Source organism: Propithecus coquereli, unplaced genomic scaffold (genome assembly GCF_000956105.1).
Source record: "Propithecus coquereli isolate 6110/MARCELLA unplaced genomic scaffold, Pcoq_1.0 Scaffold24, whole genome shotgun sequence".
Taxonomy (NCBI): domain Eukaryota; kingdom Metazoa; phylum Chordata; class Mammalia; order Primates; family Indriidae; genus Propithecus; species Propithecus coquereli.
Window position 1 is genome coordinate 4420154 of NW_012147952.1, and position 14347 is coordinate 4434500.

General features: G+C 37.1%; 1 protein-coding gene across 1 annotated transcript; it reads right to left on the reverse strand.

Moving 5' to 3' along the window:
• Positions 1 to 10042: 10042 nt before the first annotated feature.
• Positions 10043 to 13646, reverse strand: LOC105811799 (cytochrome c oxidase subunit 7A2, mitochondrial). The gene is made up of 4 exons (XM_012646083.1): positions 13542 to 13646; positions 12248 to 12337; positions 11382 to 11466; positions 10043 to 10244 (listed from the first exon to the last, which is right to left on the reverse strand). The coding sequence occupies exons 1-4, from the start codon at positions 13557 to 13559 to the stop codon at positions 10186 to 10188; spliced, it is 252 nt and encodes an 83-aa protein (XP_012501537.1). The 5' UTR covers positions 13560 to 13646; the 3' UTR covers positions 10043 to 10185.
• Between the last annotated feature and the right edge of the window lie 701 nt (positions 13647 to 14347).

The following is a 14347-nucleotide window of genomic DNA, read 5'->3' on the forward strand; positions in this document are numbered from 1 at the left end:
AGGAGCTAAAAGAGAGGAAGAAACTAAGCCCAAAGTTAGTCAAAGAAAGGAAACAATCAAGATCATAGCAGAAATAAGTGGAATAGAGACTAGAAAAATAAGGAAACAGATCAAAAAAATTAAGAGCTGGTTTTTTGAAAAAATAAACGAGGTAGACAAATCTTTAGCTGAACTAAGAAAAAAGAGAGAAGACTCAAAACAAATAAGAAATGAATGAGAAGACATTACAACTGATACCCCAGAAATACAAAAGATCATAAGAGACTACTATGAACAATTATATGAGACCAAATTGAACAACCTAGAAAAAAATAGATAAGTTCCTAGACACATACAATCCACCAAGACTGAATCGTGAAGAAACAGAAAATCTGAACAGAACAAACTAGTAAAGAGATTAAACTAATAATAAAAAGTCTCCCCTGAAAGAAAATCCCAGGACCTGATGGCTTCACTGCTAAATTCTGCCAAACATTTAAAGAAGAAATAATATCAATCCTTCTCAAACTCTTCCAAAAAATTGAAGAGGAGAAAAAATGCACAAACTCATTTTATGAGGCTGGCATTGATACCCTCATACCAAAGCCAGACAGGACAGTATAAGAGAAGAAAATTACAGGTCAATATCCTTGATAAACACATGCAAGAATCCACAACAAAATATTAATAAACTGAATTCAACAGCAAATTAAAAAGATTATTCACTATGATCAAGTGGCATCTATCCTTGTAATGCAAGGATGGTTTCACATATGCAAATCAAAATGTGACACACAACATTAACAGAATGAAGTACAAAAACCCTATAATCATCTCAATAGAAACATTAAACATATTCAACAAAATTCATTATCTCTTCATAATAAAAATTCTCAACAAATTAAATATAGAAGGAATGTACTTCAACACAATAAAGGCTGTATATGACAAACCCATAGCTAACATCATACTCGATGATGAAAAGTTTAAATCTTTTTTTTCCCTAAGATTAAGAACATGACAAGGATGCCCACTTTCACCACTTTCGTTCAACACAGTACTGGAAGTCCTAGCCAGAGCAATTAGGTAAGAGAAAAGAAAGATTTTTAAATATGACCCAAAAGCACAGGTAACAAAAGCAAAAATTGACAAATGGGATTACATCATACTAAAAAGCTTATGCACAGCAAAGGAAAAACAATCAACAAAGTGAAGAGACAACGTGTGGAATGGGAGAATATATTTGCAAACCATACATCTAATAAGGGGTTAATATCCAAAATATATAAGGAACACAAACCACTCAATAGTAAGAAAACAAATAACCTGATTAAAAAATGTACAAAGAACCTGAATGGACATTTCTCAAAAGAAGGCTTACAAATGGCCAACAAGTATATGGAAAAATACTCAACATCACTAATCATCAGGGAAATGCAAATTAAAATAAGATATTACCCCACATCTGTTAAAATGGCTACTTTAAAAAAAATAAAAGATAAGTATTGGTAAGGATATAAAGAAAAGGGACCACTTGCATACTGTTGGTGGACATGTAAATTAGTGTAGCCATTATGGAAAATAGTACAGAGGTCCCTCAAGAAATTAAAAATAGAACTACCATATGATCTAGTAACACCACTATTGGGTATACATCAAAAGGAAACAAAAGCAGTAAGTCAAAGAGATATCTGCCCTCCCGTGTTCATTGCAGCATTATTCACAATAGCTAAGATATGGAACCAACCTAAGTGTCCATCAACAGATGAATGGATAAAGAAAATGCGGTATATACACATAATAGATACTATTCAGCCTTTAAAAGGAAGAAAATTCTGTCATTTGTAACAACATAGATGAACCTAGAGGACATTACACTAAGCGAAATAAGCCTGGTGCAGAAAGACAAATACCATGTGATTTCATTTTTATGTGGAGTGTAAAAAATGTCAAACATAGGAACAAAGAGTAAAATGGTAGTTACCAAAAGGCCAGGGTTTGGGGGAGTGGGGCGATGTTGGTCAAAGGACACAAAATTTCAGTTATGCAAGAGGAATAATTTCAAGAGGTCTATTGTACATCATGTGACTACAGTTAATAACAATATATTGTATATTTGAAAATTGCTAAAAGAGTAGATTTTAAGTTTTCTCACCACAACAAAAAAATTATGTGAGGTAATGCTTATGTTAAATAGTTTTATTTGGGGGGGAGGCGGGAGGGGGGAGAAGGGGACAGCTATATGTATATACGAAGAGTGCGATGCGCACCATCGGGGGATGGACACGCTTGAAGCTCGGACTTGGGGGGAGGGGGGGCAAGGGCAACATACGTAACCTAAACATCTGTACCCCCATAATATGCTGAAATAAATAAATAAATAAAAAAATAAACAAATAAATAGCTTTATTTAGCTCTTCCACAATGTATACATACATCAAAGATCATGTTGTACACCATAAATAGATGTAATTTTTACTTGTCAATTAAAAATAAAGAAAACAACTTCAAAATTCCATTTTTATAAAAAATTCTCAAACATTAATTCAGCATGTATTCAGAGGATGCTCAAAAAAAATTCATTTCTTCAACACATATTATGTAATAGACGAAAGAAGTACAAGATAGCCCTTATACTTCAAGAAACTTGCAGATGAACGGGAGAAATCAGGAACGCAAAACATGCTTACTATTACACATATGTGTAAGCAGTGCTATAGTAGTTTAAAAAGCTGATGACTTCTGACTGGCAAGATCCTGATGTATTCTGTTTTCTTTTATTTTATTTTATTTATTTTAATTTTATTTTTAAAGATGAGATCTCACTCTGTCACCCAGGCTGCGGTGCAGTGGCGAGATCATAGCTCACTGCAACTTCCAACTCCTGGGCGCAAGCACCCTCTTGCCTCAGCCTTCCGGAGTAGCTGAGACTACAGGATCCTGGTATTTTAAATTTAGATTTATTCAATTATTATTTAATTCTGTAATGTGGTTTCCTTTTCCTCCCTGTCCAATACTGCCCTCTAGTGGTACTACGGCTCCTTTGCAGTGCCTCCCTACTCCCTAACGGGTACAGAAAGGAATCTGGGAATTTTCACTACATCAACAAATTGTTGCCGAATCTGAATTGACTTGTGGACATAGTTTCAAGTTGAGCCATTTTAAGCCTTGTGTCCCTTAGAAATGATTGTTGTAATCTTCCAGAAAAACTGTGTCCTACCATGGCTTATGGAATGCTTATCACAGTATGCACTGGGAAAAGGCAGTGATCCCTGAAAAACAAGATAGAGAAGGAAAAAGTAAACCTTCCATTGCTTTCATGAAAAATCCAATTCCTGTTCCGAGGCTGCTGTTGAGAGACTGCTAAGGGAAGAGGAAGCTCACAATTCCCTGAGTTTGAATCTGATTGAAATATCATCCTAAGAACTTTGAAATCTAGATGCATGTATCAAAAGTCAAAAATCCCGTCATGTCAAAAGTGGAGCTGTTTTCTGTTTTGCAAGAGGTGACAACTTAGCTACTCCTTTAGCTAAGTATGTGAGGTAAAGGGCAAGGTCTGACCTGGCAAGACCTTCACAACAGGCCAAGGAAAAATCTGAGGCTCTAGAATTGTGTGAAAGGTTGTCAATGCAACAGGCAGAGTTACATCTGTGAAAATTGTTGTTCCGTCAACAAAACAAAAATGTGGATTGTTCTTTAAGTATGGATTGAGGCATTGTGTGCCTAAAAGTGATTTCTTCCTTCTATGGCACATGAGGGTTTTATTGGAGAGGTGCTAACAGAGGTGCTAACAAAAGCCAGAAGCTGGAACAGTCATCCTTGGCAGGAGCTTTGCAATACAATCGTCCCTCGGTATCCAAAATCCCCAGATGAGCTCAAGTCCACAGTCCCTCTTGTGGAAGCATGGATAGATAGGAAAAGTGGGCCCTCTGTATCTGTGGGTTTCTCATCCCTCAAATATTGTGTTTTTGAACCACAGTTTGTTGAGTCCATGGATGGTGAACCTGCAGATATGGAGAACCGACTGTACTCTGACCTCCCTGCTGAGGAAGCATGGCTCAGAATGCAACTCCCCGAAAGCAGAGACTTTGTCTGTCTTGCTCATGAATGTGCACCCCAGGGCCTGGAACCCTGCCAGGTTCCACTGTAGACTTTTCAAGGTTTGTTGAATGAATACATGAAGGAAAAGTGCTCTCCTTTCTCCATGCAAACCAGTACTGACACAAGGAAGGGTGGGTTTGGGGGTATCTGAAGACACAACCTTGGGCAGAGCAGTGCCTAGATGAGTTAATTTCTCCTGGAATTAGTGAAGCAGTTGACAAGAAGGGATGGGGTGGGAGGAATATGGAAAATCATGTTCCTGGGCATTTGTGATGTGCCAGTGACTCACAAAAATGAACTGGGATACTTTGAAGGGTAGCAATGTTCCTATGTGGACAGGTGGGAACTCAGAATCATGGTTGTTTGGGTACTAACGTAGATGTGACCTGAACTGGCTCCCAAACTGGTGTGGCCTTCAGCATAAAGAGCACAACACAGTATTAACCACCTCATGTTTCCTGAGCAACACTTTTCAGTTCTACAATTCTCATATTCTTAGACTCGAGTATCTGTCAATTTTCTTCAAGGAAAATGCTGCAAGCGTAAATTATAACTGCTAGTCCTAGATCATCTCCACCGTCAACTTTCCTGTTTTCCTCTGATTATTGTGAAAAATCTAAGAATGAGGTAGCCTACCCACTTTACAAATTTATCCATTTTCCTACTAATTTTGCTCTCTTTGTGGCACTTATTTTGCTTTTCACACAAAATATAATTTTTAAGACATTAGGTTATTGTTAATATTCTTAGTACACCTCTAGCCATCCTGACTTTCATCTATACTGACAACTCACTTCCCTCAATATTTTAAAATCTTGTATAATCTATTATAATATCCTCTTCATTCGCCATTTTATCTCCACTTTGGTCCATCTTATATACTACCGCATAAATCTTCTGAATTTCTCCACTAATATTTTCGCCAACCCCCTATAGTGCCCCATCAAAAAAATCGAGAAATGCTGCAACGGATCTTCAGATGTCAAAATATCATAAATTTCAGGTTCTGTACATTTCAGAATTTCTCTTTCTCCTGCTACCAAATTTTGAGCAGAATATTCTACATTTCTAGAATTAACTTATTTTCCGTCTTTCTGTTAATCTTATAAAAAAAGAAACATTGTTTTATGCTTAACTCCTACTCACCCTTGATTGAACACACCAAGTGCATAGAGTATTATAAAGGGGAGGTTTAATCTATGAATATTAGCTCCTTAAGAAGCCACTGATCGGCAAAGAGTGAGCCCTGAAACAAATTATGCCAACAGTGATACCCTACTGTTGACAGATACTAAGCTAGTCAAAGCCCATCCTTCAAATTTTTGAACTTGGAACCAGAAACGGCCCTGATTTTTTTTCAGGTGTATCCTGCCAAAATTCCTGTGTTGAACCCCTAAACTCCCAGTGTGACCACATTTGGAGATAGGGCTCATAAGGAGGTAATATAGGTTAAACGAGGTCATAAGAGTGGGGCCCTACTCCGGTATTATTGCTGTCCTTATAAGAACAGACACCATAGCATGTTCTCTCTCCACACACCGTGAGGAAAAGCCACGAGAGGATGTGGGGAGAACACCACTAGCTATCTGTCTGCAAGCCAGGAAGAGAACCTCACCAGGAACCAAATAAGCTCACACCTGATCTGGGACTCCTAAGCCTCTAGAACTGTGAGAACCTAAATTGCTATTGTTTAAGCCATCCAATCTGCAGCATTTTGTTATGGTAGCCCAACCCAACTAATACAGGTGGTGAAGCTGGGAAGTGTGAGTTACCAGAGTTACATGTCTTCTATGCTGAAAAAGGGATTTTGAAAGAAAGAGCCAAGACAAGAGATGGAGGCAAGTCCTAAAAACAGCCTTGTGCTCCAGTTATTTATTCACAGAACAAAGAGTAGAACACTACAGAACCATCCTTCTTTATTTTTCTTTGTACCTACTATATGTAAGACTGAATTAGTTTTATAATCAGAAAATATTTCAAAAATAATATATACATGGAGTACTTATTAAGTTTTCCATAGAAGTCCATTTCTTTCGTTTTTTTTCCTCAGCATACTTAATAATCACCTATAACAAAAAGCCATTTCTACTAATTAAAAAGTTGATTTGGAAACCAATTATCACAAATTTATTATTTAAAATAGATGGCTACAGCTTTAAGAAATGAACATAGGGAATCTTTGAAGACTTGAAGAATAAACTGATATTCAAAATTACTTTTTGAGAAATGTATCCTTTTTTTTGCTCTTCTTTCAGTCCTGTAAAGGAATTCTGTTAGTTGATTTCATCTAGACTTTTATTGATAAATATGGACAGAGGTAAACAAAAAAGAGAATCTTAGCTCCTCGTCCTTGACTGGGACTTCCTGGTCTATTCTTTCTTAGTAGGTTCCAACTAAAGTGGAAAGAAACCTTTTCTAAAAACATTTCCATGATCATTAGGATAGAATTAAGATGAGAAAATGGCACCTGTAAAGCTACGTTTTTGTGACCAAAACCGTCAAGATGGTTCATCGCATACTGATTTCCCAAAGCAGATACTGTTTTAGGAAAAAGCACTGTGGGAAGAGCATCCAAACATTAATGGCCATGGACTGTTTTAATTAATAACATTAATTGAGGTAAAATGATCAGGAAAGAGAAATTACAAGGCCAAACAAGGACACTAGTCTTTAACCATCAGAATAATGCCAGAGAATATTCTAAGCAACTCAAGGAAGATGACAGACTCTTACAAGAGGTCAATAAAGATCTGGCATAATCTCAGAATTCAAGAAACAGCTCATCTTTCATTATATTAATGGAATATTTGTAATTGGAAATCAATACTCAAGTCCAAAGTTATATATGTACATACATATATTCTAACGCTGTCTGCAAAATCCAATATTATGACTTTCCCTTCCTTTAGCTGACTTCATATGTGCTTTAAAATTATCATTTAAGTAGGCAGTTCTCTAGTTTCCAAGCAATCTAATTGCAAACATTTAATCATTTTTTCCTTCCAATGTATCATACTAGGATAAAAATTTAGAAAATGTCTTGGGTTTTGATTGGCTTTCCTCATTAATTAGATAAGTCCTTCAAAATATCCTTGACTTGTAGAAGCTTTTTTTTTTTAAGATGGTAAATTGCAGCTGCAAAACTATAATTTTAATAGAGACAGGCAATTGGAGCACACACATGGCCAGATTCATGGGAATCTGAGAGAAGAGAAGGAATAAAAAAATTCCAATTGTTATGATGCCAATTCATCAAACAACCAGTGATACAACAGTGTTCAAAAGGAACAAAGTCTGTGGGGAAATCAACCAGCAAAGTTATCCTAAGTATTTTTTTCCTTCTTTCCTCATCTAGGAAGTAACATGGTACATAATAAACAATGGGCTTCAGAATAAGACAGATCAAGGTTTGAAATCTGTTCAAATGTAATTGTTATGTATTTGCTTTCTAACTGTATTTTCTCAGCTTCTAGTTCTTACTAATAATAGTAACAATAACTGGCTGGGATAGAATGACCATGTTAGTTTATGTTTGGGATTCTTGCTAAATCAACATTATGGTTATCAGATGGTGTTGCATAATATTATGAAAACAGAAAAGATCAATCTAGACCCTGCGTGTAGGAGTAGGGCCATTTGCTGCATTAATCACTGGGGAAGAGATAACAATTGCTGCTTTCTCCAGCTCCCTATGTTCCAACAACGCTGGTCTTCTTTCTGCAATTCAATCATGCAAAGCAATTTCCCTTTCCCTCAAACGCTTTTCTCCCGACCTTTAGCTGGCTCCTTCTTTTTTTGCAGTCAGTTCAAATGTCACTTACTCTGAGCCCTTTTCTAGTTTCCACCTCACTATTCCTCCTAATAGATCACCCCTGTTGATCAGCAGTTCCCACTATAGGACATTATCATGCATATGAATTAATTTATTTGTTGTCTATCTCCATCAAGAATGGAAGCTCCATGAAGGAGTTTGTTGGTCCACTTCATAGTTGTATTGTCTGAGCCTGGAATAGTGCCGTATGCAAAGCAGACTTTCAGTAAGTAATTGTAGGATGGATGGATGATAGATGGATGGATGACAAAGGGTAAGGTCTAGGTGGGTAATAAAGATCTTACTCTGTTCATAACCTGACCACTTGTCATCACCTTCATGGCTAACATCTGCTCTTAGCTTCAGTCACCTCTCACCTAGGTTGCTGCAGTAAGCATCTTAATGGGTCTGTGTTTCTACCATTGTTCCCCTATGGTTTAACACAGGAGCCAGGCTAATCCTCTTTAAGACATGGAAGTCACTCTCAAGTGAGAAATCCTGTGATGACTCCCCATATCATGTGGAGTAAAAGCTAAAGCCTACGAGGCTCTACTTGGTGTGACCCCTCCTTACCTCTCTAACTTCCTCTCCCTCACCCTCTCAGCAGTATCTGCTCCTGCCTTTCTATTCTTTGAACATGCCAGGAACCTCAGGGCATTTGTTCTAGGTTGTTCCCTTTTCCTAGAATGCCTTTTCCCCATATACTGTCAGCCCTCCATATCCATGTGTTCCCCATCTGTGGATACAACCACCCACAGATTGAAAATATTCAGAGAAAAAAAAAAAATGATCATTCCATTTGTGAACACGTAGAGACGTTTTCTTATTGTTATTCCCTAAACAACACAACTATTTACATAGCATTTATACCTATTACTTAGGTATAAATACTCTTGAAATAATTTAAACCATATGGATGTGCAAATGTGACACCATTTTATATAAGGGGCTTGAACATCTGTGAGTTTTGCCCCATAGACGCCGAGGGACAATTGTATTTAATTGACTAGCTTACCTATAGCCTCTATTTAAATCTGACTTTCCCATTGACACTTACCTTGACCACCTTATTTAAAACTGTAATCAATCACCTACCCCCAATGGCAACTTTCCCCTTTGGTCTTTTTTTCCATAGAATTTATCTTCTAACAATCTGTATAATTTTTTTTTTTAATATTAACTATTAATACCTTCCCTGCCACCCCTCGTAATGTAAACTCTGTGAGGGCAGAGAATCTGCTTATTTTGCTCACCAATGATTCCCATGCAGCTAGAACAGTGGGTCGTTCACAGTAGGCACCCAGCATTGTTGACTTGAATCATCAGTCTTGATACACATATAGAAGGAAAGTGGTGGTGGTTCACCACATGGTGCTCTGCACATGGATGCACACCAGGGCCCAGGGAGTCCCCAAACTAGACATCTATGAAATCCCAACTCTGAGCACAGCCATCTCAAACAGCAAGAAGGATTCTACAAACCCTGAACTGAACTGCCTGTAGCAACATCTTAATTCTTTCTGTGACTCTTATATTCTCTATATCTGCATTTTGTATTCCCTAAATGTATCTTTTCGAAACATTCCTGTTATGAAAAACCAATAATGGCTACTGTTTATTAAGTACCTAACTACCATTTAGGGTAAATAATAGACTTGTAGTTCCATTAGGTGGTATGATAGCTTGGGAACCCAGGAAATCTTGCCTTGGTTGGTTCCTGGTTGGGGAAACCTACTTGAACTTGAACTCATTATGTGCGGGGGGGAAAAAAAACCACTGAATTATTTTACAGCTATTCTGCTAAGGCCTAATTCTAAGCTGTGGAATATATCCAATATTCAAACATACTCTCACATAGCTGAGAAGAAAAAAAAATTTATAACTCCGGGAGCCAAAAACAACCTGCTTCCACTACTCACAGGTTTGTGGTGATGAGAACATAATATGGTTTCAAGTGTCAAACTCAATTGAAGCTGAAGACTATCCATTATATAATTTTGAGCTGTTAAAGCAAAATTTCATTAAAATGACAATAATGGTGCTTTATACTTAATGACAAAAGATTATTTTTTTTGCTCCTCAGATTTACACAGCTGACCAAAAGCTGAAATTATTGGTGTAATGTATCCTAAGTGATAAAATCAGACAAAGCATGGTAAAGACTACTTTATTGGTAGCAGTTAGTACAAGTCAATAAATATTGATCCCCAAAGAAGAGCTCAGTTATTTATCAGATTACTGGTCCACGAAGAGGTGAATGAAATTGAACCAAGTGACTGCTGGGATGACTGAAGTCAATCCTGCTTCTTGGGAAATGAAGCCATAGCCAGCTGATATATGGCATATGCTGTTCCTGAAAAATAAAAACAAAGAACTTACCAGTAACTAAGATTTAATTATATAAATCTAACATTTAAGCTCAAAAGTTATAAGATAAAAGCAAAGTTTGCATTAAGATTACCTTATTGGGAACACAAAAAAGTATTTTGATAGGTGCTGACAAATTTTTAAATTTAATACAGCTTTAATATTAGTTCAATTTTATGAAAGTGATACAGCAGAATAATGTATTTGCCAACTTAATATACAAAATTTTGAAAAATAAGAATAGAGGTCAAAATATGCAAGCCTTCTCTAAAGTGTATCATCAATGTAAAACTACAGAAGTTAAAATAATGAAATTTAATGTAAAGATAGCTAATGACTAGAATTTTATCTTTGAAACCATGTATCAGAATGTCTAATAGTCACATTGACTGAAAAGAATTTAGGACTTTATCTTATTCAGAAAGCCCAAATATCACTATCTGATTGTTGTCTTGATCAATAAATGCCCTTTCTACTTAACTGTATTCAATTCAAGCCAAAGGCATCTTGTTATGAGCGGGGGAATTTTGCAATTAGAGTTCAAATCCCAGCTTTTCCACACAGAAGCAATATTATTTTGGGTAATTAATACAATTGCCTGATCTTTAAAATGAGGATACATTACAGACTTCAAGCAAAAGTTACAGAAGTGACAGTATGTGGCATTCCTATCAATATAATGGGCATATGGTAATTGCTCAAATCTTGTTTCCCCTCCTTCCCCGGAAAGCAATCATCTGAATCCCTAACTATGCTCCTACTACATCAATTGGTGATGTGCCACTGCTAATACTGACTAATGGACCTGCCTAATCCATAGAAAAAAATGTCAGAGCACTTTGCATAGGTAAAAGTTAAGTATTATTCTGTACAAGTTTTGTTTTAGTTATGTACAGGGTTTAGATGTAAAATATGCTTTCATTATGCATAAAAGCCAACATGTTTAAAAGCCCCTTATACAGTATATATCAATCACCCTCTTGAACACTTATGTGAGATGCAGTGAAATGTCCGATTCTGGAAACAAACTCTGTGTTAAAATACTGGCACAGCAAAAGCAATGAAGTTGTAAGTTATCATTACCATCACTTTTATAAACCTTCAAACATTCCAAATGCCTTACCACCAACTGTAAGAATCATGGTGATTCTATACAGGAGGGCATCAGCTATCCCACCCTTTAGATGCACTGGAATTCCATCATCCTCCTAGGTGAGAAAAAAAAAAAAAGACATTAATAGATGCGTCACTTGTTTCCAACTAAGTTTCAAAAGACTAAGCATTCATATAACAAGAAATAACTCCTTAAACCTCTGAAATGAAAATATCTTAAATATCAAAATTAACCGACAATTTTCTTCTTTCTCTACTCCTACTACTTTAAAAATAAGAACTCCTAAAAGTGAGCAGTCTTCTTTCAAAGTTAATTTCAGATCCAATAAAGACTGTCTTTTCCAGGAATATATAAATGTTAGAATTATAAAATACACACACTGAACTCAAAAATTCAAATATAATTTAATATAAAAGAATCAATAATCGCCGCACTTTAGATTTAGTCATAGGGCACACTTTTTTCCCTTAAAAAAGTGAGGAAGAGATTTTGGTTTAGAGTCTTAAATTATATCGCTACCATCTAGTCCAGCCTCTGTCATATAGTAGATATTTAGTACATCTGCTAAATAAAGTATTTTATTTTTAGGTAGCATATAAGATACAACTTTTTTATCACTTGAAATTTTATTTGGGAAAAACCAGAAATCACAATTTTTTTAAAAAATCACTCATAATCTATTTATATAAATCGCTCCACTCCACTAAGTCTTTCCCCAAGAGATAACCAATATTAACACTATGGTACATAACCTCGACTATTTTTTTAATGCCTCTATTGGCATATCTTCTAATTTATACACACAGTTGTTTATCCTATCTCTACCTTTTGGTAATCTAATTGCAAGTAACAATCTCCTATAAATATTTCAGTACCTGAAACAGCTTTTGCTTCTCTGGAACTTTATTTTCAAAATGCCTGCGTGAAGCAGTGCTTATGGTCCTCTGGGCAATCTGACGGAGACCCTGAAATAGAAAATCTACCATATATTAAACAGATTTAGAGCCTAAAGAAACCTTCAAAACCAACCATTTCTAACCCTTCAGACATAAAGCATATCTGATTTGTCAGCAGCAAAGTCATGGACCAGCACCCAAGTTTTTCAATTTGTTATCCATCCTCTGCTCTTCATATCACATTCTGCAGTCTCCAAATACCATATTGGAGAAGCAGTTCATGCACATTGTAACCAAAAAGAACCATGATCTTTACCTGAATTGAACTAATAGCATTTTTTAATCCTTGAGGAAAACATATTGATACACATTATTAGAGAAAAAATGGTAAACCAAAATACACTAAACTCAAATGTTGTCATAATATTCTACCAATGTTATTAAAAATCTGTTGCTTGACAGCAAAATACACTGGCATGATTCCTGCTTAAAATGTTTCCTCATTACATTTTTTTCTAAGAAATTTTTAATAGAGTATAAATCTTTTTCAAAAGAGACTTGCATTATGTTTAGTTAAATAATGAAACAAATATGCAATCTACTTTCTACAACAAATGATACTGAGAAGCTAAGTAAAACTTCACTGAATAATTACAAAAGAAAATAATCGTTGTTACATTTTTCTTTTCTTTTTCAAAAATTCGGGAAAATATTTCAAATGCTCAAAGTCGGTGGAGGGGTGAAGGACAATGCAGAATCGCTTGATGGAAGCAATATTGCACTTTGGCCATGCCTACTCCTAAATTCCCATCCAACTGAATGAGTTGGTTTTTAAATTGCCTTTTGATGCTTGCTAAGCTCAGAAACATTGAAAACTTGAAACTTTCCGAAACCAGAGATACGCATTTCTGCTTGATGCTTCCGGGTATTGGAAACTCCCCATCTGCTCCTTGGCTGTACTCAGATCAGAGCTACTAACGTCATCAATGACCCACAGGGTTAGGGGTGGCATCTAAGAACCCAGGACGGGTCAAACCCACAAGTCTCTGGTCACCTTCCTAGCCTCTCCAATCCCAACATCAACCCAGCAACGGCCTGGGGTGAGAGGAATGGATGGAAGGGAAAGTAAGGTCAGCGGAAAAAGGACACCAACCAAGGTGACTTCAGAAAACGCCTTCTGTCCCCGTTCCAGAGACGGTTTTCTGTCGTGGTCCCTCAGCCTACGTTCCCCAAACCCACCCCCGTCCCGAATGAAAGCGCAGAAGCTCCTCACCAACAGATTCCGCAGCATCTTGGTTCAGTTACTGGCCTCCAACCGCAACAACTAAATACCGAAAACAAAAAATCGCGACACCGGAACCGGAACTACCTCCTGGCCTTGCGCAAGCGTTCGGGAATTTAACGTTTCCGGGCGGAGGAGGGGCTTGCGCTCCTAACCATAGAGAGCAACAGAATAGCGAGAGCGGCAGTACGGCCCGAGCCGCTCTAGCCGGCCAGCCGTTTGTGTCCTGTGATCATGCTCCTGACCTTTCCCGTGCAGTGCTGGCAGCCGGCCCCTGGAGCCAAGCTGGGGGAAGGCTAACGGTTTTTCAGACTAGGGAGACGGGGAGTACATTTTAAATACTCGCTTAACAAAGCTTAGATAAAAGTAATGTAAGACCAGGCTATCACAGAAAATTAATATGTTTTGAGCGAGAAGGAGTAAAACTGAGCAATCTTTGAGCCACTGTTTAGAGGCTGAAATAACACCGGGTTGGCCAAACCATAGTTGCGAAGGTGGATGAAATACAAAACAAAAAGGGTAATACCTCTTACACGGATACAGTTTTTTCCACCGAAGACACGGTAGAAATTGTTACTTGTGCTGCGAATATGCTGGAAAGAAATGTGTCGGGATACCAATTTTTATCTTGTACCTTCAGATGCTGCAAAACGCCCCACGCAAGAAGTTCTTCCAGTGTCCCGAAACAGTGGAAGCGGGTTGCTCGATTCTGAGTCTGGGGAAATGCTGAAAAGGGAAGAAAATTTAATTGGGGGACAAGAAATGGGATGCAAATCTGTACTCATAAATCTTGCTGT